Below are 27,114 nucleotides of genomic sequence, written 5' to 3'. Positions count from 1 at the left end.
AACAATCCAACGAAGGAGCAGGGGAGGTCACAGACCAGAGGGAACATGGCACCATGGCACGTGTTTATTGAGATCCTGGGGGCTGCACACAGCCCGGGCCATCACCTCCTCAGAGTCTCAGTACTGTGGAGTGCCCCTGTAGGATCATTTTTATACAGCATGAAGTAACCCTGCACCTGGGCAGGACTGATCTGGTTTGTCACTTTGAGGACACGTTCTGCAAAGGTCTCAGCCAAGGAAGGTGCCTGCCCTGGATAGAACCTCTGGAACATCTGGGTCAGCTGCCAGTGAGAACAGTAGCCCACATATTCCTTCAGGTCCACTCTTCCAGGGCGGATGAGCGCAGGATCCAGTCTAAGAGAAGGCAGGGGAAGCATGGTCACGGGCTATTCCATCTCCTGCCTTCAAATGGTCTACCTGCTGACCCGAAGAACTAAAGGTAGAGTCATGGCGCCCAGGCTCAGTGTCTCCTGCCCCCATACCTGTCCACGTGGTTGGTGGTCATGAACACAATGCGGGCCTCCGTGGAAGCCACACCGTCCAGGGCATTGAGAAGTCCACTGAAGGTGAGGCGGCCGAGGCCCTGGTACTTGACTGGGTCTGGAGGAAGGAAGAAATCAAGAAACAAGTGATTGTAGCTCTGCTCAGTGTCAGAATTGCTTCCTCTTGGTGCACATTCCCCCACAGAGCTAGACCTCCAGGAGGGGGTCCCCATGGCAAGCATGCTCATCCTCCGCTGGCCCTCTCTGGGCATCCATCCACCTTGTCCCACTGAACCGCAGTTCCTTTGGTACCTCACGCAGCCCAGTTCCTGCCCTGCAGCGGCCTGCACTCACTCTCTGCAGCCAGATCTCGACTGAGGAAGGCAGCATCCACATCCTCCAGGAGCACCAGGCTCTGCTGTGGGGCCACGCTCAGCAGGTAGTTGAGCCGGTCATCTGAGAGGCTAGGGTCAGTGAGACTCAGCAGGCAGATGCTGTACTCCAGCTCCCCAGCCAGGGCTGTGCTGCAGGGAAGGGGCATGCATGACATGAGGGGTGGGTCACCCTAGAACTCTCCCTGGGACCCAAGGCTCTTGGCACAGTCCTGGGAGGAGCGTCTCCTTAGAGATCTAACTCTTCCACCACCCACCATGGTGATCTATGTCTCAGGCTGGTTTTGAAAGATTACTTTACTTGAAAGCGTAACAGGCAGAGACAAAATGATTTCCCCCATCCACTGGCTCACTCCCCAAATGACTACAGTGGCGAAAGCTGAGCTGATTCTAAGCTGGGAGTAAGGAGCTTTTCCTCCAGGTCTTCCAGGTGGGTGCAGGGACCCAAGGGCCTAAGCTAGCACCCATAAGGGACAAGCACAGCAGGTCCCTTATGAGAGTGGCCCAGCCTGCCATGCCTCTGTGCCAGCCCCTCATATCTCAAGTTTATCCTGGCCCCTGGACACCAGGTTCATTACCCTCCTTACCCCTCCCACCTTCAGCCCAGCTTTTCCCCACAAAGGCAAAGTTCTGTGGAGTATAGAGAAAATTTTGACTGTACTCACATAAAACTGCTCTTTCCACAACCAGGGGGGCCATGAAGCAGGTAGCCGCGTCTATAGGGAATGCCTAGGGATACAGCCATGAGGGTCAGGACCTAAAATGCGGTCATCCTTTGCCCTAGATGTCCTTTCATTCCCAGCCCTGACCCCAGCCTTGCTGTGGGACAACCTCGACCCATGCAAACAACACTGCTTTCCCCTTCACCTGAGGATCAGAATACAGTCTTATCCCATTGGGCAAGAGCCCAGCCACTTCTCACCTCTGTCAATGTACCACTGGGGGTTATCAATGAATTCCCGCACGTCTCTCACAATTCGGTCTGCCAGACCTTGTTGGAGAACCACAGAATTCAGTGGCCGGCGGCGGCGTGGGTAGCCAAAGGCACGCCATTCAGAACCCACAGCTGTGTACATGACTGTCTTGCCTTCCTCCTGTTGCAGGGCAAGTTCTCGGGCTGGGAGTGAAGAGACAAGGCAAAACCAGGAATTCCCTTCATGACTGTAGACTGTTCAGTTAGAACTACAGAGAGCTGCCAAAATGCACTCAGACCTTGCTCTCTTCTTAAACCTTACTCTCATCTCCAAATTGCCCCAGCTGATGTCAAATGTCCCCACCCATGCAATCTCCTTGTGAAGGTCACCTGTACCATCCCACACCTTCCTCCAGGATGTTGAAGAAAACCTTGCGGTCAGTGCCCAGGGCTGTGAAGGTGACAGACTCCCACGGAGTCCCCGTCTGCAGGTCTATCATCTGCATCTCCCGGCTCCTTTCCACGCGGATCCATTTCCCCTGATACCTGAAGGAAAAACAGAGGTGAGGAAGTGGGCCGAATGCCGCTCTCCAACAACCCTCCTCCAAAACCAGCACCCTTACCAGATGAAATGGTTTCCAGGGCTGGGGACAAATTCAAATTTGGTGGAGATGCGTCCACTCTCGTGCTGGAGGTACGACGTCTCAACACTGAGGTGCTGGGTGCGGGTACTGTGACGGGTGAGCCAGCTGAGCAGCCAGCCATAGCTCCTGTCTCGGGCAGGAACTTCCAGTGTGATCATGTAATGGCGTCGGAATGCCACCAGGCCCAGCTGAGCACCCTTCCGGGCCAGGGCCAGGGCTGTGCCCACGCCCACCAAACCAAACCCAGCCCCAAAGTAGGGATTGTCCTTCAGGGCCAGGATGAAGTCCGAGAGTGGCATCTTGGAAGAGCAACAGTGAACCTTATGGGCTTTGAGGCATGATCAAAACCTAGAGGTGCGAGGGGAGAGGAGCGGGAGCAGGGCGGGACAGAGCACAAGATGAGGCAGAAGCTGACCCTGGAGTCCCCAGCCACCCAAAGGGAAGCAGGAAGGATGGGTCAGCACTACAGGGGGTTTCAACACTCCCTTTCGTGGCTGAAATTCCAAGCCACTCTCTCAGTCTTCTGGCTAGAAGACTTTGCCTGGGACCAGCTGGTTTAGAAAGGGGTTCCACTGGCAGAACTCTGCCACTGATCCACAGCACCCCTTGTAATCAAGGGTCATGTTCAAGTATCGTCCCCCTTAAAATGCCCACTTTCCAAGTGTCCGGCTTAACCTTTTATCATCTCCCACCCAAACTGTCCCTTTTAAAATGAAAGTTCTTGAGATGTCATCTCAAGGCACCAACAAATACCGGCACAGGCGTCCGCTCCTACTGCACCACCTCCAATGGTTGGCTGCACTGGGAAGTTCCTCGGCCTGTATCCGAGACTAGCTACGACACCTGGCGCCCACCTACCTTTTACGTCTTAGCTCTTAATACTGCGGGGTCAACACGCATGCAGTCCAACTCCCACCGCCTTATCCCTGCAGCTCTCACCTCGGAATGCCCATTCTCTGTTCCCTCCACCCTCTGCCACTGAAAATTCAGCCCATCTTCTAATACCTCCGGGAACCTTTCAACCACCACCCGTTTCCCCTGTAAGGCGTACCCGGTTCCCACTGTACACAGCAAGATCCCAAGGCACACACACAGGCCAACTTCTATGTAGCGTCTCTCTCTCCACCGATCCTTCTGGCCTCTCCCTAGAGCGCAACCTGGCCCACGCCGGACGCGCAGGGGGTGAGCTGAGGGTAATGGCCTCGGCCGAGGGCCTAGAGCGGAATCCACAAAGCCCCAAAATACCTATGCGTGCAAGGCCACAGACAACGCTCTTCCCGCTCCCGGTCCTTGCCTGACACCCAAAAGTCCCCTTCCAGAACGCCTGCACACCCCAGCAGCGTGGTTTGGAATAGTTCTTCACTCCGCCCCCTTACCGCCAGTACTCTCTGGCCTTCCGTCTCGATGGTAGTGCCCCTCGGTGCTGGAGGGCGGTGCGGCCCCGCCCCCTCGAGCGCGTTCAAGGACTTCCCGCCACACCCACCAAGCTCGTGCCACTCTGCCCCACAACTCTCGATGATTTGCCTGGGGCTTGCGGGTTGGGGGGACCATAGAGACAACCATAGAGTCCCCAGCCAGCCGCCCAGGGGGAGACAGAGAGGTGCCTCCACAGGCTCCAGTCCCAGAGACTGCTGGGCCGGAGGCGGTCATACCAAGGGCGCCCAGGGAAGCCGTCTCAGCCGCGGTCCACCTTAGAGATGAGGCTCCCACCGGCCATAGGCCGGCAGGTGAGTGAGAGGCTGCCGGGTGGGAGCTGAGAGGGAGTGTGCGGGTGGAGCAAGCCCAGAGATGGGCGTGGGCCTGGGCGGTGGGACCTCAGGAGGAGGTGCTGGGAGCAGCGGCGTCACGGCTTGGACCCCTGCCGGGGTACCTGCTGCAGCCTCCGTTTCTGCGATCCGTCCGTATTCGCCCCGGTGCTCCACCCCAAGCCTTGCAGGTTACAAGCCGCCTCCGGCGTCCGCCGGCTCCTGCGATCGAGCTCTAGCCCGGCGGTGAAGACGCTGTCACCGCCTCCACATCACAGATAGGAAGGCGGAGGCCCAGAGGAGCGAGGCGGCGGGGTCGGTCCCCGGCCATGCGGTGAGTCAGCTGGGGACAGGTGACAGCCGGAGGCGGGGCGGAAGGCTCGCGTGGTCCGGACCTTCCCTCCGTCGTAATTTGACCTTTCCGTCCCTCAGGGCCCGGCCCGAAAACTAAGCCGGCTTCCGATGAGCTCCCGCCCACCTGGCGCCCACCTCACCCCGCCAGGTGAAGGTTCTCCAAGCAAGGGGGCGCCGCATCCTCCTTGGCCCCCACCTGAAGCCGTCCCTGGAGGGCGGCCCCACCGGGAGCCTCCGTGGCTGAGTCTGGGGAGAGTCGCCCTGACCCCGCGGGTGGGTGCTGCCTGCCCTTGAGCGGCTGTCATTTCTAACTATTGTATTCTAACTATTGTGCCTGCTGTCGTTTCTAACTGTTGGCTCACATTCCTTTTGACCATTCAGTGAATTTAGCGGCGGAATGTGCCCTTGAATTGCCATTCATTTCCCTGTTGAGGCTATAGGACAGTAATAAGTGTGAAATTTGGGCAGTTGCGTTGCTTTAACTGCAAGGAACCCCTGATTTGATCATCTTGGTACAAAGTCACCAGTTTTCCTCAGATGCAGCCATGTGTCTGTTTTTTTTCTTTGTTGAGATTTATTTATTTTTATTGGAAAGGCAGATTTGCAAAGAGGCTCGGTAACTTAGTGGCTAAAGTCTTCGCCTTGAATGCACCGGGATCCCACATGGGCCCCGATTCTAATCCCGGCAGCTCCACTTCCCATCCAGCTACCTTCTTGTGGCCTGGGAAAACAGGGTGGCCAAAAGCCTTGGTACCCTGCACCCGCGTGGGAGTCCTGGAAGAAGTTCTTGGCTCCTGGCTTTAGATCAGCGCAGCACCAGCCATTGCGCTCACTTGGAGAGTGAATCATCGGACGGAAGATCTTCCTCTCTGTCTCTCCTCCTCTCTGTATATCTGACTTAGTAATAAAAAATAAATTAAAAAAAATAAAAATAAAGAACAATATTATCTTTAAACAAAAATATTAATCTGCTGGTTCACTCCCTTAGTCACTGCAACAACCAGTGATGAGCCAATTCAAAGCCAGGAACTGCTTCTGTTCAAAGCCAGAAGCCAGGAGCTTCTTCTGGGTCTCCCACATGGGTGCAGGGTCCCAAGGCTTTGAACCATCCTCTACTGTTTTCCCAGGCCACAAGCAGAAAGGTGAATTAGAAGTGGAGCAACCAGGATACAAACCAAGTCCCACAAGGGATCCTGGAGCATGCAAAGCAAGAATTTAGCCACTGAGCCATCACACCAGGCCCAAGATTTATTTATTTTTAATGGAAAGGCAGATTTACAAAGAGGAGAGACAGAGATAAAGATCTCTCATCCACTGGTTCACTCCCCAAATGACCTCAGTGGCTAGAGCTGAGCAGATCCGAAACCAGCAGCTTTTTCCAAGTTTCCCTTGTCGGTGCAGGGTCCCAAGGCTTTGGGCCATCCTCTACTGCTTTCCCAGGCCATAAGCAGGGAGAAAGATGAGAAGTGGAGTAGCTGGGACACGAACCGGTGCCCATATGGTGCTTGAAGGGAGAGGGTTTAGCCATTAAGCCATTGCCCGGGGCTCCTGTGTTGTTTTTGTTTGTTTGTTTTGTAACATTTATTCTTTTTTTAAGGATTTATTTATTCTTATAAAGAGATATACAGATATATATATATATATACATATATGCAGGTATACAGAGAGGAAGATCTTCTGTCTGTTCACTCCCCAAGTGACTGCAATGGCTGGGGCCGAGCCATTCCGGAGCTAGGAGCTCTTCCGGGCCTCCCACATGGGTGCAGGATCCCAAGGCCTTGGGCCGTCCTCGACTGCTTTCCCAGGCCACAAGCAGGGAGCTGGATGGGAAGCGTGGCTGTCAGGATTAGAACTGGCGCCCATATGGGATCCCAGCGGGTTCAAGGCGAGGACTTTAACCGCTATGCTATCACGCCAGGCCAGATTCATTCATTTTTTTTAATTGGAAAATCAAATATATAGAGGAGGAGAGACAGGAAGACCTTCTGTTCGCCAGTCCACTCCCCAAACAGCCCCAACAGCTGGAGCTGAGCTGATCCGAAGCCTAGAGCTTCTTTTGAGTCTCCCACACAGGTGCAGGATCCCAAGGCCTTGGGCTGCCCTCGACCACCTTCCCAGGCCACAAGCAGGGAGCTGGATGGGAAGCGGGGCCACCAGATTAGAACCAGCGCCCACATGGGATCCCAGTGTGCTCAAGGCGAGGACTTCAGGCACTAGACTACCGCATCGAGCCTCTGTTGCACAGCTTCTTAAAGGATAATTAAGAGTTGATTAGACAAGAGATTGAGAAGGCAAGAGAGAGGCAGAAGGGTGTGTATGTTGAAGAGAATGTGGTGGGGATGACGTGGTGGTGCATCAGGCTAACCCTGTGCCTAGGGCACTGACATCACCGAGTTCTAGTCTAGGCTGCTCCACTTCCTTTTAGCTCCCTACTTGTGGTCTGGGAAAGCAGCAAAGATCCCAAGGCCTTGAGATTCCTGCACCCACATGGGTGACCCAGAAGAAGCTATTGGCTTCCAGCCTCAGCTTAGCTCAACTCAGCACTGGCTATTGTGGCCAGTGTAAACCAGATGGAAGATCTCTCTTTCCGTCTCTCCTCTCTCTGTAACTCTGACTCACAAGTAAAAATAAAGAGAGAGAATGTAGTCGGCAGAGAATGTCTGCGGGTCATCTGGCATTGAGGTCTGTTGAGAGGGACTGTGGAAGTTGAGTTGCGGAGGCCAGCAGGAGCCAGATGGTGGAGGAAGGAGCCATACCGGTGCCAAGAAGGAGTGAGACCATCAGCTCTTAGGAGAGAAAGGGACTTGGGATTCTATGGCCACGTCTGATCTTTTTGTGCATTGGAAACTGAGAGCCAGATTGCTTTATGATCTGACCACTGACATGTCACTAGGAAAGACATGAACCTGCAGGAGGCAGCATCAGCCTCCACTTGGGTCTCCTGCCTCCCGTATGGGAGTGCCTCCTGAGTCCTGGCTCCTCTGCTGCCCCACCAGCTTCCTGCTAACGCACCTGGGAGGCAGCAGCTGAATGGTCGAGGACTTGAGCCCTTACCTTCAGCCTGACTCAACCCTGGCTTTTGTTGCTAGTTGAGAAGAGAACCAGAGGACAGAAAATTAGTTTCTCTGTGTCACGGTCTTTCAAATAAATAAGTTTAAAAACAAATCAATAAATAACCTGCCGTTTTTAATATGTTGGCCAAAACTTGTTGGATCTCTCCTTGGTATTAATCCTAATATCATTTTCATTATTTTGGTTCCACACATTGTCATAAAGAGAGAGGACCCTATTTAGGCTGATTGGATGTGGCCTACTGCCAGGCAAGGAAAGGCCCAGATGGGTGGGCACTGTGCCTGGTACTCATACCTCCTGGGAAGGAAAAGTTAACCATGTATTTTTCCTTTTTTTTTTTTTTTCTCCTGGATGTTTTGTCAGCATCTAGGCAGCCACAGCCTGCACACTGCGGACGATGTCTGATTCTGCATTGGCCTCTCTGCCAGACAGTAACCCCAGGGAGATGGATGGGCTGTGCCCCGAACTATTGCTGATCCCCCCACCTCTTTCTGGCCGTGGAATCCTGGAGGGACCCTCCCCAAGCACCTGTCCTGGGGAGCCTGTGCCTTTGCCTGTTGGCCCAGGCTGTCTACTGGTAGAGGCCACCTCCACGAACGAGAACCCCCGGAACACGGAGGTCGTCGTAGAAGCAGTCACGGGAACCCTGTCCCCAGGTGCGCCTGAAGAGAACCCAGGTACCGACAGCTGCTGGCAGACCCATGGGACACGCAGCCCCAAGGCTTGGTCGGGGCTATTTTTGATCCTCCAGTGTTAGTATGCTGAGGATGCCAGGGATCGTTCTATTTTTATGCTCTGAGATGTGGTCGTTGGTTTTGCGGTTGATGTGTATTGATAGAAAGTTGCCCACAGTGGCTCATGGCTGACTACGCTCCTACAAGCACTGCCTTCTGTCTCCTCCATGGGGATCCCAAGGGCAGGCCTTGGTGACACCTGCCCAATCCTGCCCGGTTCTTCCTCTTGATTCATCAAGAATTCTTTCCTTCATATCAAACCTGCCACCCAGGAGCTGCAGCCAAAAATTAGGCCCAAGTCCCAGCCTGTCACTGTCACCCTCAGCTTGGCACAGCTTCCCAGGGCTGCCCTGGGGACTCCCCACCTTGGTTCTTTGTGTGTCACACACTTCATTCACCCAAGGTACACTGAGACCAAGCATTGAGTGCTTGTGTTTATCCAGAAGAAAGATCTCCTCTTTATTCTTCCTTTCTCTACAACCTCTGATTTTCATGAAATGTTCTTGTTTGTTAACTACGGTCCTTCAGGTGCAGTTGTCACCATTCTTCCTGGCAGTGTAGCATATGGACAGAACACTGGGCAAGAGCTACTAATTTGACTAGATCATATTTCTGAACTTTTGTGTGTTGTGAGGGGGGAAAAAAACCCTGGGTAAAAGCATTTGTAATGTATAAGACAAAGCCAATATCTTTAAAATCCAGAGTTCTACAGTAAGAAAAAAAGACAGTAGACACAAAAGCAAAATGGTCAGTTTGAGGTTGGGAAGTCATCTTCATGTTATTCATTGAAGAGGAATTAAAAAGTAAATAACCATCAGGAAGGATGCTTAACATCACTAACACAAAGATAAATCCCACTCCAACCATTGCTGTCTCTCAACTTTGGCAAAAAAATATTTTTGAGACTCCCCAGGACCAGCGAGAATGTGAGGAAACACTATCCTCACAGCTTACTCTTCCGAAGGTCAGGTCCACTGGATGGCAAGTTCAACAGTGTGCATTCTCTAGGACTTGGTCTGACAGACACATGCGCACATGAGGAGCAAGAACATGTCACAGTTTATTTGTTATGGTTGGAAACATCTTATATGTCCACGATTAAGGGCAGGATTTCATATTGCTGTATCTATGCTCTGAAATACCAAGCATGAGCTGAACCAAAAAGGAGGAGGGGTGGTAGCTTTAATGTACTCATAGATTTAAAAGAAATGTCCCTGATTTATAATAACCGTAACGGTAGATTTCACAGAACCACAACCAAAGTTCTGACACGAGTATGTCACAGACCACAGTGTGTGAGAGTGGGCAGTTATTTTTGTTTTAAGTTTTTTTGTTTTTCGGTTGTTTTTTGTTTGTTTGGTTTTTTTTTTTTTTTTTTTTTTTTGGAAAGTCAGAGTTACAAAAGAAGGAGAGACAGGAAGGAAGATCTGTCCGCTGGTTCATTCCCCAAGTGGCTGGAGCTGAGCTGATCCAAAGCCAGAAGCAAGGAACCAGGAGCTTCTTCTGGGTCTCCCATGCGGGTCTAGGGTCCCAAGGCTTTGGGCCATCCTCTATTGCTTTCCCAGGCCACAAGCCAGGAACTGGAAGGGAAGTGGAGCAGCTGGATACAAACCAGTACCCATATGGGATTCCGACGCGTTCAAGGCGAAGAGGACTTTAGCCACTAGGCTGCCGCACTGGGCCCAGGAGTTATTCTTTGTGACCCTCAGCATCATCTGAATTGTTACATTGGACTTCTTCTAAACAAGCAAGAAAAACAAGAAAAGGATGAGCAGAATTAAAAACCTCTGTTTGAGTTGTGGCTCCGCTATTAAGACACATTGGGCAGTGGCCTAACCTTGTAGAATCCCAGTCTCCTTTCTCATAGGTCTGTCGGAGGACCAGACAGGGACATTTCCTACGTCCTTCACCAAGGTCCTGCCAGCAATTCCTGCAGAGGTCATTTTGCACTTTCCAAAGAGAATGCTCTTCCTCGATGCACTCCTATGCCTTGGAAAAGTTCTTTCCAGAATTTAAAAGTTAACATTTTGTAGTGCAGGGACTCTGCCTCATTTGTCATTTTTGATCTTTTGGGAATTTCAGGTTTTTTATTTGGACAACATATATTACCTTTGCCTAATGCTCTCCATTTTTCTTTTTCATTTCATTTAGTCACAATGTATTATTAAGTACCTGTCTTGTGGCAGGGGCTATGCTAGATACCGAGCACCCAAAAGCAGGCTGCCAATTATACTGTCCCAGTGCAGAGCCAGACTCAAGTCCATCTGCACCTCACCAATAGGAACAGTCTCCCCTGTATTTTGCCCAGTAACTGTGGACCTCTTTCTATCTGATTCTGTGCCTTTCTCTGTCGGTCCTCTGCGAGTGTCCTGATAAAGATGGTGGAGGTGTACTGTGACTGCTGGAACAGAGCTTCACACAGCCTGGTCAGCTGGCTCTGCACCAGTGCTCTAAGACCCACAATCAGTCCAGGCAGGGCCTCTCTAGCCCCCCATGCTCTCTAGAACTGCCCACCAGCGATCTAACCCTCTGGGGGCCTCTGCAGGGCCATAGCCCCCCCAGAAATCCCCCTGCCATGCCTTGTATGCAAACAGGAATTTGCTCAAGCCCCAGCCCTGAAGCACCATGTCAAGCTTCACCGGGTCCCGCCTGGCACCTTCTCGTGCCCAGGGGCCAGCTGCATATTATCTGCAGAAGATTGCAAGGTGCCGCGGCAGCACTTGAGGCAGAGCTATGGAGCAGTTCTGTGTCCTGTTCTTTCCAGGGCTGCCCCTGCTTTTCGGGAGCCAGCAGGCCATGGAGCTGCACTGGCAGGCCCACTGCCCTTTCCGCTGCAGCTTCCTGGGCTGCAACATCAAACTCTTCTGGCAGCATCAGCCGAGCCATGGGGCAGGGTCATGGGGAGAACAGTCTTGAGCCGCTGCTCGGGGCCTTCCATCCTCGGAGCTGCTGTCAGGTAGGAGGCTGGCGCTGGAGGCCCACATAGCCCCCTCCTGCCGTGTGACCACAGTCAGCCTTCAACAAGAGGTGTTTACTCTCAGTGCTGTGGAATTGAAGATAATGGCTCCGGAGGACAGGACCACCGGGAGGCATGGGAAGGCACCTAGAAACCAGTCAAAATAAGTGGGAAAAGGAGGGAATCTTTGTCTGTGACAGTGAGTGACTTTTGCCTCAGGCTGCATGTGGCCTAATTCTTTCTTTCTTTTTTTAAAGAAGAGCATAGAGTTTACAGGTGAAGTTGACATCTTGACTTTTTTTTTAAAAAAAAAAAACTATTTGTTTATTTGAAAGGCAGAGTTACAGACACATGGAGAGACAGATCTTCCATTCTCTGGTTTATTCCCCCAGTAGCCAAAATGGCCAAGGTTAGGCTAGGCTGAAGTCTTGAGCCAGAAGCTGCTGGGCCACCCACATGGACACATAGGCTGGAGCACTGGGGCCATCTTCTGCTGCTTTCGCAAGCTGTAAGCAGGAAGCTGGGTCAGAAGGGGACAGCCGGATCTCCAATGGGCAGTCATATGGAAGGCCAGCATCACAGGCAGCAGCTTAACGTGCTAAGCCACAGTGTTGACCTCTGATTGATTTCTTCCTGAGGGCAAATGCAAAACTGGGAACTGGTGTCATGGCATACCAGGTTAAAATACCACTTGTGACACCAGCATTCCATATCAGGTTTAAAACCCAGCTGTTCTGCTTCCAGTCAAGCTCCCTGTTAATGCACTAGGGAAAGCAGCAGAAGGTGGCTCAAGTACGTGGGCCCCTGTACCCATGTAGGAGACACTGAAAGAGCTCCAAGCTCCTGGCTGCTTCTTGTCTCAGCCCAACCACTGCAGTCATTTAGGGAATGAAGCAGGAGATGAAAGATCTCTGTCTCTCCATCTCTCTGTGTAACTCCACCTTTCGAATAAACAAATCTTTTGAGAAAACACACACACACACAAACACTCATTCGTAGCCATAGCCAATGGCAGAGTGCCTGTTGACTGTTTTAGAGTGCATGGGTCTGGGAGGTTGAGCAGTCACTGGGTCTGTCTGAAAAAGAAACCTTCCAGGAGTTGGTGTTGCTTTACTGATTCTTAACTCTTTGTTCTCAGGAAGGATGGATGGATAGGTGGGTGGTGGATGAATAGATACATAGATAGTAGATGGAAGAGGTCCCGGCATGCTAGCTTAGTGGCCAAAGTCTTCGCCTTGCACATGCCAGAATCCCATATGGATGCCAGTTCATATCCTGGCTGCTCAACTTCCTCTCCGGCTCCCTGCCTGGGAAAGCAGTAGAGGACGGCCCAAAGCCTTGGGATCCTGCACCCATGTGGGAGACCTGGAAGAAGCTCCTGGTTTCGGATTGGCTCAGCTCCAACCATTGCAGCCACTTGGGGAGTGAACCAGTGGATGGAAGATCTTTTTGTCTCTCCTTCTGTCTGTATCTGACTTTCCAATAGGAATAAGTAAAATCTTACAAAAAAAAAAAAAGATGGAAGAAGAGAGGGGAATAAAGGAAAGGTATAGAACAGGAGAAAGTAGATGCCAGGAGAGCGCAGATCCTGACGAGAACTGGCCTTACTAAGCTTTCTGTCATCCAGTTCCTGGAGAGAAGATCTTTTTTCTGGGAGTTAGATGCCTTGTCTACCCCTTCTCTGCCTCTCAGCCCCAACCCTTGCATCTTATAGCTCTTCCCTCCCTTCCAGGGACCCGAGGTTGGTGCTGTTTATCTCCATCATGAGTGGGAGTAGATTTGTTTACTTAAAACTAAGAGTCCTTCTGTTGAGAGTGGAGGAGATTCTTGCAGCTAGGAAGCGGGGAAGTATAAGCAGTCAGTGCTGTCATGGGTTCCTGGAGTGTAGACCTCACTCCTCACTGAAATTTCTGTGTCTCCAGCTCCCACACTACTTCCAGGACAGGAAGAACCTTCCGAGGCAACAGGTGTAGCCTTGCCGGGCCAAGAGGAAAAAGAGGAGAGTGGCTCCCTGAAGGACTCCCAGCAAGCCCTGAATAAAGTGCAGGTGGCTCAGCAGGTAGAAGGTAATGGCGTTGTTCGGCTTGATTCTTTCTCTGACAGGGAGGAACCTGGTAGGGAGGCTGTGGAGCTTGGTTTTCTGGTTTCCAGGCCCTCCCACCCTGTCCATTCCTCCTTAACTCAGAAGTCAAGGTCTAGTGGGAAATAACTTTATGCTCAGCAGCTAAACAGCAGCACAAGGCAAGGGTGCATAGAGTTTGCTCTTGTACAGAGGCTGGTGCTCATAGAATAAAGATGCCAGGGCTCCAAATGATCACTAGCCTGTTCTGTCTAGCATTGAACACCCTAAGATTTTTTTTCCTGACACTCTTGGTTTCCAGTTTTCAAACTTAATGAAACATCAGAAGCATCCTACAGAGATTGTGTGTGTGTGTGTGTGTGCGTGTGTGTGTGTGTGTGTGTTTATAGGAAAAACAGATTGCATCTCTTGCCAACTCCATATCCAGAACCCAGGGAGCCAGTGTTGGAAAGTAAGGGTGCTTGGCTTTCACTTCTGCTCCCTCCTTTGGGCTGCTTTGCTTCACAGTGACCTTGCTAGTCCTTCTGCCTGTCTCCATAGAACAAGGTTCAAGGGAGCAAGAATGTTCCATTCAGATGGTTCAGATGGTTCTTTTGAGCATCACTTATGCAATGGCTCAGCAATGGTGGACAGCTGGTTAAAGCACTTCAACCAGACCGCCACCACAAGAGCTGAGAAGCCCCTTATTTTTATTTATTTATTTTTAAAGATTTATTTATTTTTATTGGAAAGAGATTTACAAAGAGAAGGAGAGACAGAAAGATCTTCCATCCACTGGCTCACTCCCCCAAGTGGCTGCAATGCCTGGGGCTGAGCCGATCCAAAGCCAGGTGCTAGGAGTTTCCTCTGGGTCTCCCACATGGTTGCAGGGTCCCAAGGACCTGGGCCATCTTCTACTGCTTTTCCAGGCCACAAGCAGGGAGCTGGATAGAAAGTGGAGCAGCCTTGACATAAACCAGTGCCCATATATTATCGCAGCATTTGGAGATGGAGAATTAGCCAAATGAGCCGTTAATACTGGAGTCTCGTCTCTTTGAGACTACAGTGTTTGAGACCCTATTGTTTGGTTTTGTGGAGAGAAAGGCCACACAATGTTTATGCCTGGGCATGTTGGCTTTGATGGTGGGAGAGGGTTCTTCTGCCAAGTGACCCGCCCCTGACCTGTTGAAGAGTCTGTCTCCCTCCTTCTCTGCTTTCCTCCCACAGGTGATGCGGTTCCTTGCCCTGAGGCTCTCTTCAAGACCCACATGTGTCCAGAGTGCAAGCGCTGCTTTAAGAAGCGCACGCACCTGGTGGAACACCTGCACCTCCACTTCCCCGACCCCAGCCTGCAGTGCCCCAACTGTCAGAAGTTCTTCACCAGCAAGAGCAAGCTCAAGACCCACCTGCTGCGGGAGCTGGGCGAGAAGGCCCACCGCTGCCCGCTGTGCCACTACAGTGCAGTGGAGAGGAATGCGCTCAACCGCCACATGGCCAGCATGCATGAGGATATCTCCAACTTCTACTCCGACACCTATGCCTGCCCTGTGTGCCGGGAGGAATTCCGCCTCAGCCAGGCCCTCAAGGAGCACCTCAAGAGGCATACGGCGGCCGAGCCACCACCCCTCCGCTGCTTCCAGGGAGACTGTGGCTACACCAGCCCCGATCGCAAGGCTTTCGTCAAGCACCTGAAGGAGAGCCACGGGCTGCGGGCTGTGGAGTGCCGCCACCACGCATGCCCCCTGCTCTTTGCCACAACAGAGGCCATGGAGGCCCACCACAAGAGCCACTTCGCCTTCCACTGCCCCCACTGCGACTTTGCCTGCTCCAACAAGCACGTGTTCCGCAAGCACAAGAAGCAGGGTCACCCTGGCAGTGAAGAGCTGCGCTGCACCTTCTGCCCTTTTGCCACCTTCAACCCAGTGGCCTACCAGGACCACGTGGGCAAGATGCATGCACATGAGAAGATCCACCAGTGCCCCGAGTGCAGCTTCGCCACTGCCCACAAGAGGGTGCTCATCCGCCACATGCTGCTGCACACCGGTGAGGTGGTCAGGGTAGCAGCCGCGGGAGCAGGAGCGCCTTGGGGGGAACCTTGCAGGCTTTGTCCCATTTGCCTGGGGATTCCTAAACACAGATCAGGCATTTCACATTTACAAAGCAGCTGGGGCTTGAGAATCATTCACCTAGTCAAGCGGCAGAGCTGAGGGCTGAACCCTTATCCTGTGCTTCCTCACCCCTCGCCAGATGTTGGGGACCACCCCTATCCTTTTTTTTTTTTTTTCCTTATCTTTATTGGACCTAAACTGTTGAGGTGAGGAAACCCAGGCTAGAGCAGGTAACTTTAATTAAAAAAATAAATTTTTGTTTATTTGTTAAGATTTACTGTTATCAGGCCCAGAGCGGTGACCTAGCTGCTAAAGTCCTTGCCTTGAATGTACTGGAATCCCATATGGGCGCTGGTTCTAGTCCTGGCAGCTCTGCTTCCCATCCAACTCTGCCCGTGGCTGGGAAAGCAGTCGAGGATGGCCCAAAGCCTTGGGACCCTCACCCACATAAAGCTCCTGGCTCCTGGCTTCAGATGGGCTTAGCTCTGGCTATTGCAGCCACTTGGGGAGTGAGTCAGTGGATGGAAGATCTTCCTCTCTGTATATCTGACTTTGCAATAATAATAATAACAATAATAATAAAAAGATTTATTGTTTACACTTGAAAGGCAGAGTTACAGAGAGAAAGAGAAGAGACAGAGAGAGATCTTCGATCCACTGGTTCACTTCCCAAAATGTTGCAATGCCAGAGCTGGGCTGATCTGAAGCCAGAAGCCATGACCGTCTGAGTCTCCAGGGGCCCAAGGATTTGAGCCATTCTCTACTGCTTTCCCAGGGCATACAGGGAACTGGGTCAGAAGTGAAGCAGTCCAGACTCAAACTGGCACCCATAATAGGATACCAGTGCTGCAGGCAGATTAGTCTGATATTCCACCAGGTCGGTCCCTAGATAACCTTTGGCAATTCAAGTGTTGGGGTGTGTTGTAAAACAAAGAAGGCAGGGAAACTGATCCAGCCAGATATATTATGGCCCTCGCTAGCTTGGGCATCCGTGTCACAGAGATGGGGTAACTTGGCAGTGACATGGACATTGTACATGTTTCAGCTCAAAATCCTTTTGTCTGTTTTTATTTTCAAAGGCATAGCAACAGGGAGAAACTGCTACTTTCCATTGCCTCATTCCCCAGGTGTCCACACAGCTGGGACCAGGCCAGGCCAAAGCCAGGAGCTCCATCCAGGCTAGCAGGACTCCACTACTTGAGCCCTTTCACCCACCACCTCCCAAGGTGTGCATGAGCAGGAAGTTGGAATTGAAAGTGAAGCTAGGACTCAAACCCAAGAATTCACATATGGGACACAGACCTCCAAATGAAAGCTTATACTGTATCTGACATCTAATTGAATAATGACAGCTTGCACTGCCCCTGCCATCTAGTTGGACATTAGCATTCCTGATGCTTTAGGTGACAGCCAGGGAGGTTCCCTGCTCCACTACCATCCCATTTGTAATTGTCATGTAAGTGCCAGTGGATTGCTGGAACATGAGCACATTTTTGTCCAAGACTTTAGGCAGCTTGAGACAAAGTCATTCTTGTTGCCATTGAATGGTTCATTTGGATGTCATATTTCTGGGGCCTCTCCCAAAACCATGCATCTGTATGGTGCTTAATAGTGTACAGAACTCTGTCATGTATATTATACCATTCATCTCTAATAGGAATCTTATAAGGAAGACAGAGAGAGAAAAGAGGCTTTGGGAAATTAAACTCGGATCTGCTTTAAGATCACATAGCTAGGGGCCAGCATTTTGACACAACAGATTAAGCCAGTGACTGAGACACCAGCATCCCTTATGGGCACCAGTTTGATCCAGTTCCTTGCTGACACGCCTGGGAAAGTAGCAGAGATGGCACAAGTGCTGGGGCCCCTGCACGCTTGCAGGAGACCTGCAGAGTTTCATGCCTGCCTCATTTTGGTTTGGCCCAGCACCAGCTGTTTATAACCGTTTACAGAGTGAACCAAGGGTGGAAGAGCTCTATATCTCCTCTCTGTAACTCTCTTTCAAAAAAATTTTTCTTAATAAGGATCACATTACTAGGTATCAGATCCAGACCACAGCATTGCTTTCCTTTCACCACAGGGAACAGATGGGTCAGCAGAGATAATGGGGAGCGGTCCTGAAGGGACATGTGTCCCAAACTCTTAGTGTCAGGTCCCAGACAATGGATGACATGCACAGGTCAGCCACAGGGTGACTCTTCCACCAGCTCTGTGCAGACAGATTTTATTGTTGCCCTCTTAATAGGTGTGTGTGTGTGTGTAGGTATATAAAATATGGCTCTTCTTTTTTTTTTTTTTTTTTTTTTTTTTTTTTCGGCCAACACGATGGCCTTGCAGCTGAAATCCTTGCCTTGAACTTACCAGGCACTTGCTCTAGTACCGGCAGCCCCACTTCCTATCCAGCTCCCTGCTTGTGACCTAGGAAAGCAGTTGAGGAAGGCCCAAAGCCTTGGGACCCTGCACCTGCGTGAGAGACCCAGAAGAGGTTTCAGGCTCCTGGCTTCAAATGGGCTCAGCTCCAGCCACTGCGGCCGCTTGAGGAGTGATCCACCAGATGGAAGATCTTCCTCTCTCTCCTCCTCCTCTCTGTATATCTGCCTTTTCAATAAAGATAAATAAATCTTTCAAAAAAAATTTTTTTTAATTTATTTATTGGAAAGGCAGTTATACAGAGAGGAGAGAGATGGTTTACTCTCCAAATGGCTGCAGTGGCCGGAGCTGAGCTGTTCCAAAGTCAGGGCCGAGGAGCTTCTTTCAGGTCACCCACGTGGGTGCAGAGTCCCAAGACCTTGGACCAAACTCTACAGCTTTCCCAGGGCTCAAGCAGAGCACTGGAAAGGAAGTAGAGCAGCTTGGACACAAACTGCTGCCATTTAGAATCCCAGCCTATACAAGGTGAGCATTTAGCCACTAGGCTGTTGCGCTGGGCCTAACAGTTCTTTTGTTTATTTATTTGTTTGTTTTATACAGAGAGGAGGAGAGACAGATCTTCTGTACATTGACTCACTCACCAAGTAGCCACAACGGCTAGAGCTGAGCCTATCTGAAGCCAGGAGCCTGGAACTCTTACAGGTCTCCCATGTGGGTGCAAGGTCCCAAGTCTTTGGGCCATCCTCGACTGCTTTCCCAGGCCACGGCAGGAAGCTGGATGGGAAGCAAGGCTGCCAGGACTAGAACCAGCGTCCATATGGGATTCCAGCACATTCAAGGCAAGGAGGACTTTAGCCACTAGGTTACCGTGCTGGGGCCCCCCTTTTTTTTAAGATCTATTTATTTTTATTGCAAAGGCAGATTTGCAGATATGAGAGACAGAGAGAACAGAAAGAAAGTTCTTCTGTCCTCTGGTTTCCCTCCTCCTCCCCAAGTGACCACAATGGCCGGAGCTGAGCCGATTCAAAGCCAGGATCCAGGAGCCTCTTCTGTTCTCACACATGGATACAGGTTCCCAAGGCTCTGGGTCATCTTCTACTGCTTTCCTAGGCCACAAGCAGGGAGCCAAAGGGAAGTGGATCAGCCAGGACATGAGTCGGCATCCATATGAGATCCCGGCGCTAGCAAGGCAAGGACTTGGGCACTGAGACATTGTGCCTCAACCCTTAGCACCTCCATTCATAAAGCACTCAGAAAGGTGCCTGGCATACAGTGAGTACTATACTTATATTGGGATTAACTGGCAATAGTTTTATTCTGCATAGAACCCAGTCAGAGGTATTTGTTTTATTTGAAAGGCAGAGTGACAGAGAAACAGAGCAAGCTCTTCTCTCTGCTAGCTCATTCCCCAAATAGCTGCAACAGCCTGAACTAAGCCAGCCTACAGCCAGGAGCCAGGAACTCTATCCTGGTCTCCCACCTGGGTGGCTGGGGGTGGTGGCCTTGGCCGTGATGGACTGCCTTCCCAGGTGCATCAGAAGCTGGATTGGAAGAAAAATAGGCAGGACTCAAACCTGCATTCCATTGTGGACTTCAGTGACTTCAGACAGTGGAGCACAGTCTACTGTTCCCGAGTCCCAATTTTTAAGCGGCATTCTGATGCCTGATAGAAACTGGAAGGGAGCCCAGTGAGATGGCTTAGTGGTTAAAGTCCTTGCCTTGCACGCGCCGGGATCCCATATGGACACCAGTTCTAATCCCGGCAACTCCGCTTCCCATTCAGCTCCCTGCTTGTGGCCTGGGAAAGCAGGAGAGGACGGCCCAAAGCTTTGGGACCCTGCACCCACGTGGGAGACCCGGAAGAGCTCCTGGTTCCTGGCTTCGGATGGGCTCAGCTCCAGCCGTTGCAGCCACTTGGGAAGTGAACCATCAGACAGAAGATCTTCCTCTCTGTCTCTCCTCTTTTCTGTATATCTTCCTTTCCGATAAAAATAAATAAATCTTTTTTTAAAAAAAAAAAGAACAGAAACTAGAAGGGATTGTGGCAAAGGGAATAGTTGGCTGTAAGTGCCAACAAGCTGAGTGACAAAGTAAGAGCAAACTAAAGGGCTGGTATGCAAATGCTCCATCTCTCCACTTCCCACCTCTGCTATGGTATTGGAGCCAAGGGAGTGCTTGTGTGGGAGGGCTGTGGGATGGCCTGGAGGCTGAACTGCTCCACCTCCCAGCCACCTGTGAGGCCGGTGCTCCCACCCGCCTCAGGGCATGCTTGCCCAAGGGATGGTCTGGCCACTCTTCTAACCTGGCTTCTCTTCCCACTTCATGCCACCTCCCCCCCCAGGCGAGAAACCCCATAAGTGTGAGCTGTGTGACTTCACCTGCCGTGACGTGAGCTACCTGTCCAAGCACATGCTGACCCACTCCAACACCAAGGACTATATGTGCACCGAGTGTGGCTACGTCACCAAGTGGAAGCACTACCTCAGTGTGCACATGCGCAAGCATGCAGGCGACCTCAGGTACGGGCACACGTGGGCACCTCATGCTGAGCAGGCATCCTCCTGGACTTACCTGCTGGAACTACTGCTTTCTTGAGTCGTCTTCCCCGACACCCTTATGTGCTCCTCCACCTCAGCCCCGCTGCCTTGGCTGGATGCTGACTGTCACTTGAATTCTCAGAGTCCAGTCCCCAGAAAGTGCATTAGGCACCACACTTAGGCCCCCAGCCACAGCCACTTGCACATCCAGGCCGTCCTCTGGCCTGTGAGCATAGCTCACTGTCTGGCTTCTCGGGCCTGCAAGGGGAGAATAGGATGGAAACATGATGGAAGTGTACCCTGTGGGTCTGGAGTCCTATCAGTGCCTTACACATCCACACGGTGAGGCATCCTGTTCTCGTTTAGGAAAGAGGCAGAGGCTGAGCAGACCTTGACACTTGGCAGCCTCTGCCCCTCACCAACTCAGCCCCAGGCAGGTCACCAACTCAGCCCCAGGCAGGTCATCAACTCTGCCTTGGTCTCCTTGTTTGTAAAATAGCTGCCGACCTCCCAGAGGAGTAGTGAGGAGGACTGAACTAAAGCACGCATGTGTGATAGTGAGTGGAGAGCCCCAGCCCTAGAGAGTATGTGTGGGGTGACTGTTAGCTACTGGGCTTGATTGATCGCAGTGACGTCCCTTTCTCCCCACCTACCCCGTCCTCAACAGGTATCAATGCAACCAGTGCTCTTACCGCTGCCACCGAGCGGACCAGCTCAGCAGCCACAAGCTGCGGCACCAGGGTAAGTCCCTGATGTGTGAGGTGTGTGCCTTCGCCTGCAAGCGCAAGTACGAGCTGCAGAAGCACATGGCTTCCCAGCACCACCCAGGCCCGCCAGCCCCGCTCTACCCGTGCCGCTACTGCAGCTACCAGAGCCGCCACAAGCAGGCGCTGCTGAGCCACGAGAACTGCAAGCACACCCGCCTGCGGGAGTTTCGCTGCGCCCTCTGCGACTACCGTACTTTCAGCAACACCACCCTCTTCTTCCACAAGCGCAAAGCCCACGGCTACGTGCCAGGGGATCAAGTCTGGCAGCTCCGTTACGCCAGCCAAGAGCCAGAGGGAGCCAAGCAATGCCCGACACCCCCGCCAGACTCGCAACCTTCGAGCCAGCACTCGGCCCAGCCTGAGGGGCTAGGCCTCCAGCCAGGGGCTGGAGCCAACCCCAGTTTGAACCAGGCTCTGCCAGAGACCAATGAGGAACACAACACCAGGAGACAAGACGAGGCTCCCCATCAGGACGACTTGGTGGACAGCCTCAGCCCTGCCGAGGTAGAGGAGGGCGGCTGCACCCTGCACCTGGAGGCCCTGACTGTAGAGCTGGGCCCTGTGGCCATGCGCCCTCTGGAGGAGGTGACTGAAACAGCCCCAGGCCAGTTAAGATCCCTAGATGCTTCTGAGCCACTGACAATGGGAGAGCCAGAGCTGCCCAGCTTTGAAGGCGTTGGCGCTTCTGGCTTGGCTGCCGAGGAACGACCTGTTCTGGAGAAGGCAAGCCCTGAACCCCCAAGAAACCCTCCGTCCCCAGGGGAAGCTCCTCCTAGCTGGACAGAAAGCTACAAGGCAAGTGTGCCCACTGAGCCAGCAACCTCAGCCCAGCTGCCCGAGAGTGAGGCGGTGCTCAAAGCTCTCCGGAGGCAGGACAAGGAGCAAGCAGAGGCGCTGGTGCTGGAGGGGCGGGTGCAGATGGTGGTGATCCAGGGAGAGGGCCCAGCCTTCCGCTGCCCACACTGCCCGTTCATCACTCGCCGCGAGAAGGCCCTGGCCCTGCACTCCAGGACCGGCTGCCAGGGCCGCCGGGAGGCCCTGCTGTGTCCTCAGTGTGGGGCCAGCTTTAAGCAGCAGCGTGGCCTCACCACACACCTGCTGAAGAAGTGCCCAGTTCTGATCAAGAAACACAAGGCCGTGCCTACGTCAGACTGTCCCAGCCCTGGGCCCACCACGCTCCCAGGCCCACAGGCATCTGAGGACACTCAAGTGGAGAAGCTTGGCCCCACGGCCTTGGAGGTGGAACACCTGCTTCTGCAAGACACCTCTCCCAATCCTCCCCAAGAAACACTGGAAGATCTGGCCCCTCCCTCAGGATCCCCAGGGCTTCCTGCAGGCAAGCCTTCCTCCCCCGAAGTCCCTGACAAGTTCTACTTCCAGCAGGGCAAGTTTCACTGCACCTCATGCACCTTCCTCTGCTCCAGGCTCTCCTCCATCAGCTCTCATGTGGCTGAGGGCTGCCGCGGAGGCCGTGGCGGGAGTGGAAAACGGGGGCTGGCACAGGTGGCCCAGCCTGCAGTGTCTCCTGTGAGCAACGGGGACTCTGCTCCCCTGCCCACCAGCAGCTCGGAGCCTGGCCCTGGGGATGGGGACACAGCTGTGACTCCAAAACAAAAGAGGTCCCGTTTCTCCTGCCCCACATGTCCCTTTAGCTGCCGACAAGAACGAGCCCTGAGAACTCACCAAACCCGGGGCTGTCCCCTCGACAAATCCAGAGAGCTGCACTGCAGCCTCTGCCCCTTCACTGCTGCCGCCGCCGGCGCCCTACGGCTCCACCAGAAGCGGAAACACCCATTGGCAGCTCCAGCCCATGGGCCCCGGCCCCCTCTGCAGTGTGCAGACTGCGGCTTCACGTGCAAGCAGAGCCGCTGCCTGCAGCAGCACCGGCGCCTCAAGCACGAGGGTGTGAAGCCACATCAGTGTCCCTTCTGTGACTTCTCCACCACCCGGCGGTACCGCTTAGAGGCGCACCAGTCCCGACACACAGGTGTCGGCCGCATCCCCTGCAGTTCCTGTCCCCAGACCTTCGGCACCAACTCCAAGCTCCGCTTGCACCAGCTCAGGGTCCATGACAAGACACCCACCCACTTCTGTCCACTCTGTGACTACAGTGGCTACCTCCGCCACGACATCACCCGCCATGTCAATAGCTGCCACCAGGGCACTCCCGCCTTTGCCTGCTCCCAATGTGAGGCCCAGTTCAGCTCAGAGACAGCGCTAAAGCAGCATGCCCTGCGCCGGCACCCAGAGCCTACCCACCCTGCCCCCGGGTCTCCCGCTGAGGCCACTGAGGGGCCCCTGCACTGCTCTCGCTGTGGGCTACTGTGCCCCAGCCCTGCCAGCCTGCGGGGACACACACGGAAGCAGCACCCCCAGCTCCAATGTGGGGCCTGCCAGGAGGTCTTCTCCAGCCGGCCGGCCCTAGAGGAGCACCGGAAGCAGCAGCACTTTAGCCACCGCTGCCAGCTCTGCAACTTTGCTGCCCGTGAGCGGGCGGGCCTGGTAAAGCACTACCTGGAACAGCATGAGGAGACCTCAGAGGGCAGCGGGGACACCGGCCAGCCCCCTCTGCGCTGTCCCTTTTGTGACTTCACATGCCGCCATCAGCTGGTATTAGACCACCATGTGAAAGGGCATGGGGGCACACGGCTCTACAAGTGCACTGACTGTGCTTACAGCACCAAAAACCGGCAGAAGATCACCTGGCACAGCCGCATCCACACAGGGGAGAAGCCTTACCACTGTCACCTCTGCTCCTATGCCTGTGCCGACCCCTCCCGCCTCAAGGTAAGCTCAGGCTGGGCTACAGAGAACGACAGGGGTGCGGGCCTCGAGGCAAGCTACCCCATTTTTCTCTCATCTTGACTTCCAAGATAGCTTTGGGCAACTTCCTGATTTCTCCAAGGCCGAGCTACCTCACCCCGTACAAAGGATTGTTATACAATTCCATATATGTACTTGCCATGTAATAAGGTTTATAATAAGGTTTATAGCACTACACCGGCATTGTGGTATAGCAGGTAGAGCTACCACCTACAATTCTAGCATCCCATATGGGTACTGGTTCATATCCTGGCTACTCCACTTCCAAATCCAGCTTGCTGCTGATGGCCTGGGAGAGCAGCGGCATGTAGTCCAAGTGCTAGGGCCCTTGCACCCACATGGGAGACCCCAATGAAGCTCCTGGCTCCCCCAAATGGCCACAAGAGCCAGGGCTAGACCAGACCAAAGCTGGACCCGGGAACTTCATCCCCTCTCCCACACAGGCAACCGAAGCCCAAATACCTGGAAAATCTGCTGCCTTCCCAGGTGCATTAGCAGGCATCTGGATCTGAAGCAGAGCAGCCAGGACTTGAACTGGCACTGACATGGGAGGCCAGTGTCACACGCTGAAGGATTCACCTGCTATGTGACAACAGCCACCCCAAGATGTGGACACTTTTACCATTCCCCATTGTCATAGTAAATGGAGAAGTCCGTGCTTTGTTATACATGTACACAGCAAGTGGCATTGCCAAGCTAGTCAGGACAGACATAAGGTGAGATCAGATGAGTTAGGTTGGTGTCCCAGGGACCAGCTGGGCAGGCCTGGTTGGTGAGGGAGCATGGAATAGACCCCAACTTGCCCATGCAGTGAGTGTTAAGGGGTGCCTGCTCTCTGCCCACTGCGCTTCCCTCTTTCAGTACCACATGAGAATCCACAAGGAGGAACGCAAGTACCTGTGCCCTGAGTGTGGCTACAAGTGCAAGTGGGTCAACCAGCTCAAGTACCACATGACCAAGCACACGGGTGAGTGCTCGGCTTTGGCAGGCTGCATTGAGGTGGAGGATGCTCTGGGGACAATGGGCAGACCAGAGGTGGGAGGGGTGCTGATTGGAAGGGGGTGGCCTAAGGGCCTGCACATGGGTACTTAGCGGAAGCTGCCCCAGGGGGGATTATGGCACAAGGTCACTAGCCAGCACTGAGACCCTCAACCTTGCCGGCAGGTCACCTGGTTCCTACACAGACAGGGTGGAGCTGGGATGGGTGAGAAGGAGTGAGTGGAGTTGCTCTCTTCAGAGCATCCTTTCACCCTCCTGGGTGTGGCTGCCACCCACTGCCTGCAACCTCAGCCAGGGGTCCCTGGTCCTGCACCTGGGACTGTCACATGTGGAGAACTGATCTGATGCACTTCAGGGCCCTCTGCTTCTCTGAATGCTGCTTCGTTTGCTTCCACTTCTTCCCTGTAAGCATTTTCTTTTACTTTGTGAGTTAAACAAGCAGTTGTGTTTGAATGGATTCTCAAATCCCTGAGTACCCCATAGCCAAAAGAAGGTAAGAATTTCCTGTTTGGAAACCTTGCAATACTTGGATATTCACCAGGGGTGACTAATTGGTGACAGTACCCAGTGAGCTGGGAGAGAGGTGCCAACATGTCAGATAGGACCGGAACGTTCCAGAGGCGCTTGTCAGTCAGCTTGCTTCCTGCCTTATGTGTAGCCTGGGATCCCAATGACTCTAATGGCCCACTGGACCGCATTCTAGCCCCTTCCATGGTGGTTTGTTCTCTGTCCTGTAGGCCTGAAGCCATACCAGTGCCCTGAGTGTGACTACTGCACCAACCGGGCTGATGCACTGCGCGTGCACCGAGAGACACGGCACCGCGAGGCTCGGGCCTTCATGTGTGAGCAGTGTGGCAAAGCGTTCAAGACTCGTTTCCTGCTGCGGACCCACCTCCGCAAGCACAGCGAAGCCAAGCCCTACGTGTGCAACGTGTGCCGCCGAGCTTTCCGCTGGGCCGCTGGCCTGCGCCACCACGCCCTCACCCACACTGACCGCTACCCCTTCTTCTGTCTCCTCTGCAGCTACAAGGCCAAGCAGAAATTCCAGGTGGTCAAGCACGTACGCAGGCACCACCCTGACCAGGCTGACCCAAACCAGGGTGTGGGCAAGGACCCTACGACCCCCACAGTGCACCTGCAGGACATGAAACTGGAGGAGCCCCAACCACATGCTCCTGCCGCCCTGCCCACTGGGCCCGAGGGCTGAGTCGGCCCTCCCTCCTGGAGGACTGTGACCTGAGCTGTGCAGACAGAAGTCGAAACTGGCCTGGGGTACTCGGGGCTCTTGAGGGACTGGCTTTGGGGTGTCGAAATGACTGAGAGTCTGGCTGTGATACACTGAAATTAACAGCTATGTGAAAGGTCAACCCAGGCCCCCACAGGGATGTCTTGCTGAGGCCCACTGTGTGGTCAGCCTGGAGTGGCCAGCATCTCTCCACCAAAGGTCCTAACAATAAGATCTTGCTTTCATTCACCCTCTCTTTCCTTCTTACTGGATCAAGTCCTGTTTTCTCGCAGTGGCTTCCAAGCCGTTGGAGCTGCCTGCATGCACCACTGTGCCCAGGGTGCTGTGAAGTTGGTCAGGTAATGATCGTCCCCAGCTCACAGCTTAGCCAGATCCCTGGGTCAGCCTCTCCAGGCTCTCAGCCCAGGGTAGACCTCTGCCCCCACTCTTTCTTCTCCCAGCCCCACCCAGTGGTTGATGCTGAAACACACCCAGGTCAGCTTCGCTCTGCCCTTGAACCTGTCCCAGCCCTTGCCTTGCTCTCTACTCCGAGCGCCTTTGTCTATCTGCAGAGCGGGGCATTGCCCCCCACAAAGTCTCATTCTGCATCAGTCCATGGCCAAGCTTGGCCACAGCACCAGGGACACAGTAAATGGTGGATGCCCATGGCAGGCAGTCTCTAGGCAAGGATTCCATGAGTGCCTCGCTGTGTCATTCCTGGAATGCTCCAGGAAAGTTAAATAGGGTGCTCCTGATCATTGTGCGAGACCAGCAGACACAAACCACAACTCTTCCAGGCCGACTAGGACCACGTGACACTGGCTCCTCTTTCACTCCTTAGAAGCCACAGAGCAGTCCCTATAATGTAGCAGGTGCAGGAGACACTCCAGAAACCTCTTTCTCCCCATCTCTCCACCCTTCTTGCCCAAGAATG

General features: G+C 53.3%; 2 protein-coding genes across 5 annotated transcripts; one reads left to right on the top strand and one right to left on the bottom strand.

The window, feature by feature from the left end:
* Positions 1–54: 54 nt before the first annotated feature.
* LOC101519160 (mitochondrial chaperone BCS1) lies at positions 55–4,437 on the bottom strand. 2 transcript variants are annotated; one of them, XM_058665016.1, is made up of 8 exons: positions 4,302–4,437; positions 2,411–2,779; positions 2,194–2,333; positions 1,797–1,991; positions 1,540–1,603; positions 837–1,006; positions 483–600; positions 55–354 (listed from the first exon to the last, which is right to left on the bottom strand). In XM_058665016.1, exons 2-8 carry the CDS (start codon positions 2,728–2,730, stop codon positions 102–104), a joined length of 1,260 nt encoding a protein of 419 aa, XP_058520999.1. In that variant the 5' UTR covers positions 2,731–2,779; positions 4,302–4,437; the 3' UTR covers positions 55–101. The 2 variants fall into 2 exon arrangements, with proteins under 2 accessions (XP_058520999.1, XP_058520998.1); XM_058665015.1 differs by lacking the exon at positions 4,302–4,437 and adding an exon at positions 3,677–3,820.
* On the top strand, positions 4,373–26,425 carry ZNF142 (zinc finger protein 142). Of its 3 annotated transcripts, none has more exons than XM_058665010.1 (8): positions 4,373–4,510; positions 7,966–8,279; positions 13,215–13,358; positions 14,579–15,394; positions 20,171–20,348; positions 21,034–23,920; positions 24,818–24,923; positions 25,693–26,425. In XM_058665010.1, the coding sequence occupies exons 2-8, from the start codon at positions 8,000–8,002 to the stop codon at positions 26,160–26,162; spliced, it is 4,881 nt and encodes a 1,626-aa protein (XP_058520993.1). In that variant the 5' UTR covers positions 4,373–4,510; positions 7,966–7,999; the 3' UTR covers positions 26,163–26,425. The 3 variants fall into 3 exon arrangements, with proteins under 3 accessions (XP_058520993.1, XP_004577287.2, XP_058520994.1); XM_004577230.2 differs by having other exon boundaries at positions 4,399–4,510; positions 7,973–8,279; XM_058665011.1 differs by lacking the exon at positions 7,966–8,279 and having other exon boundaries at positions 4,415–4,510.
* Positions 26,426–27,114: the final 689 nt, after the last annotated feature.

Source organism: Ochotona princeps, chromosome 5 (genome assembly GCF_030435755.1).
Source record: "Ochotona princeps isolate mOchPri1 chromosome 5, mOchPri1.hap1, whole genome shotgun sequence".
NCBI classification, from domain to species: Eukaryota; Metazoa; Chordata; class Mammalia; order Lagomorpha; family Ochotonidae; genus Ochotona; species Ochotona princeps.
Note: the sequence above shows the minus strand (reverse complement) of the source record. Positions and strands in the feature narration are given on the sequence as shown.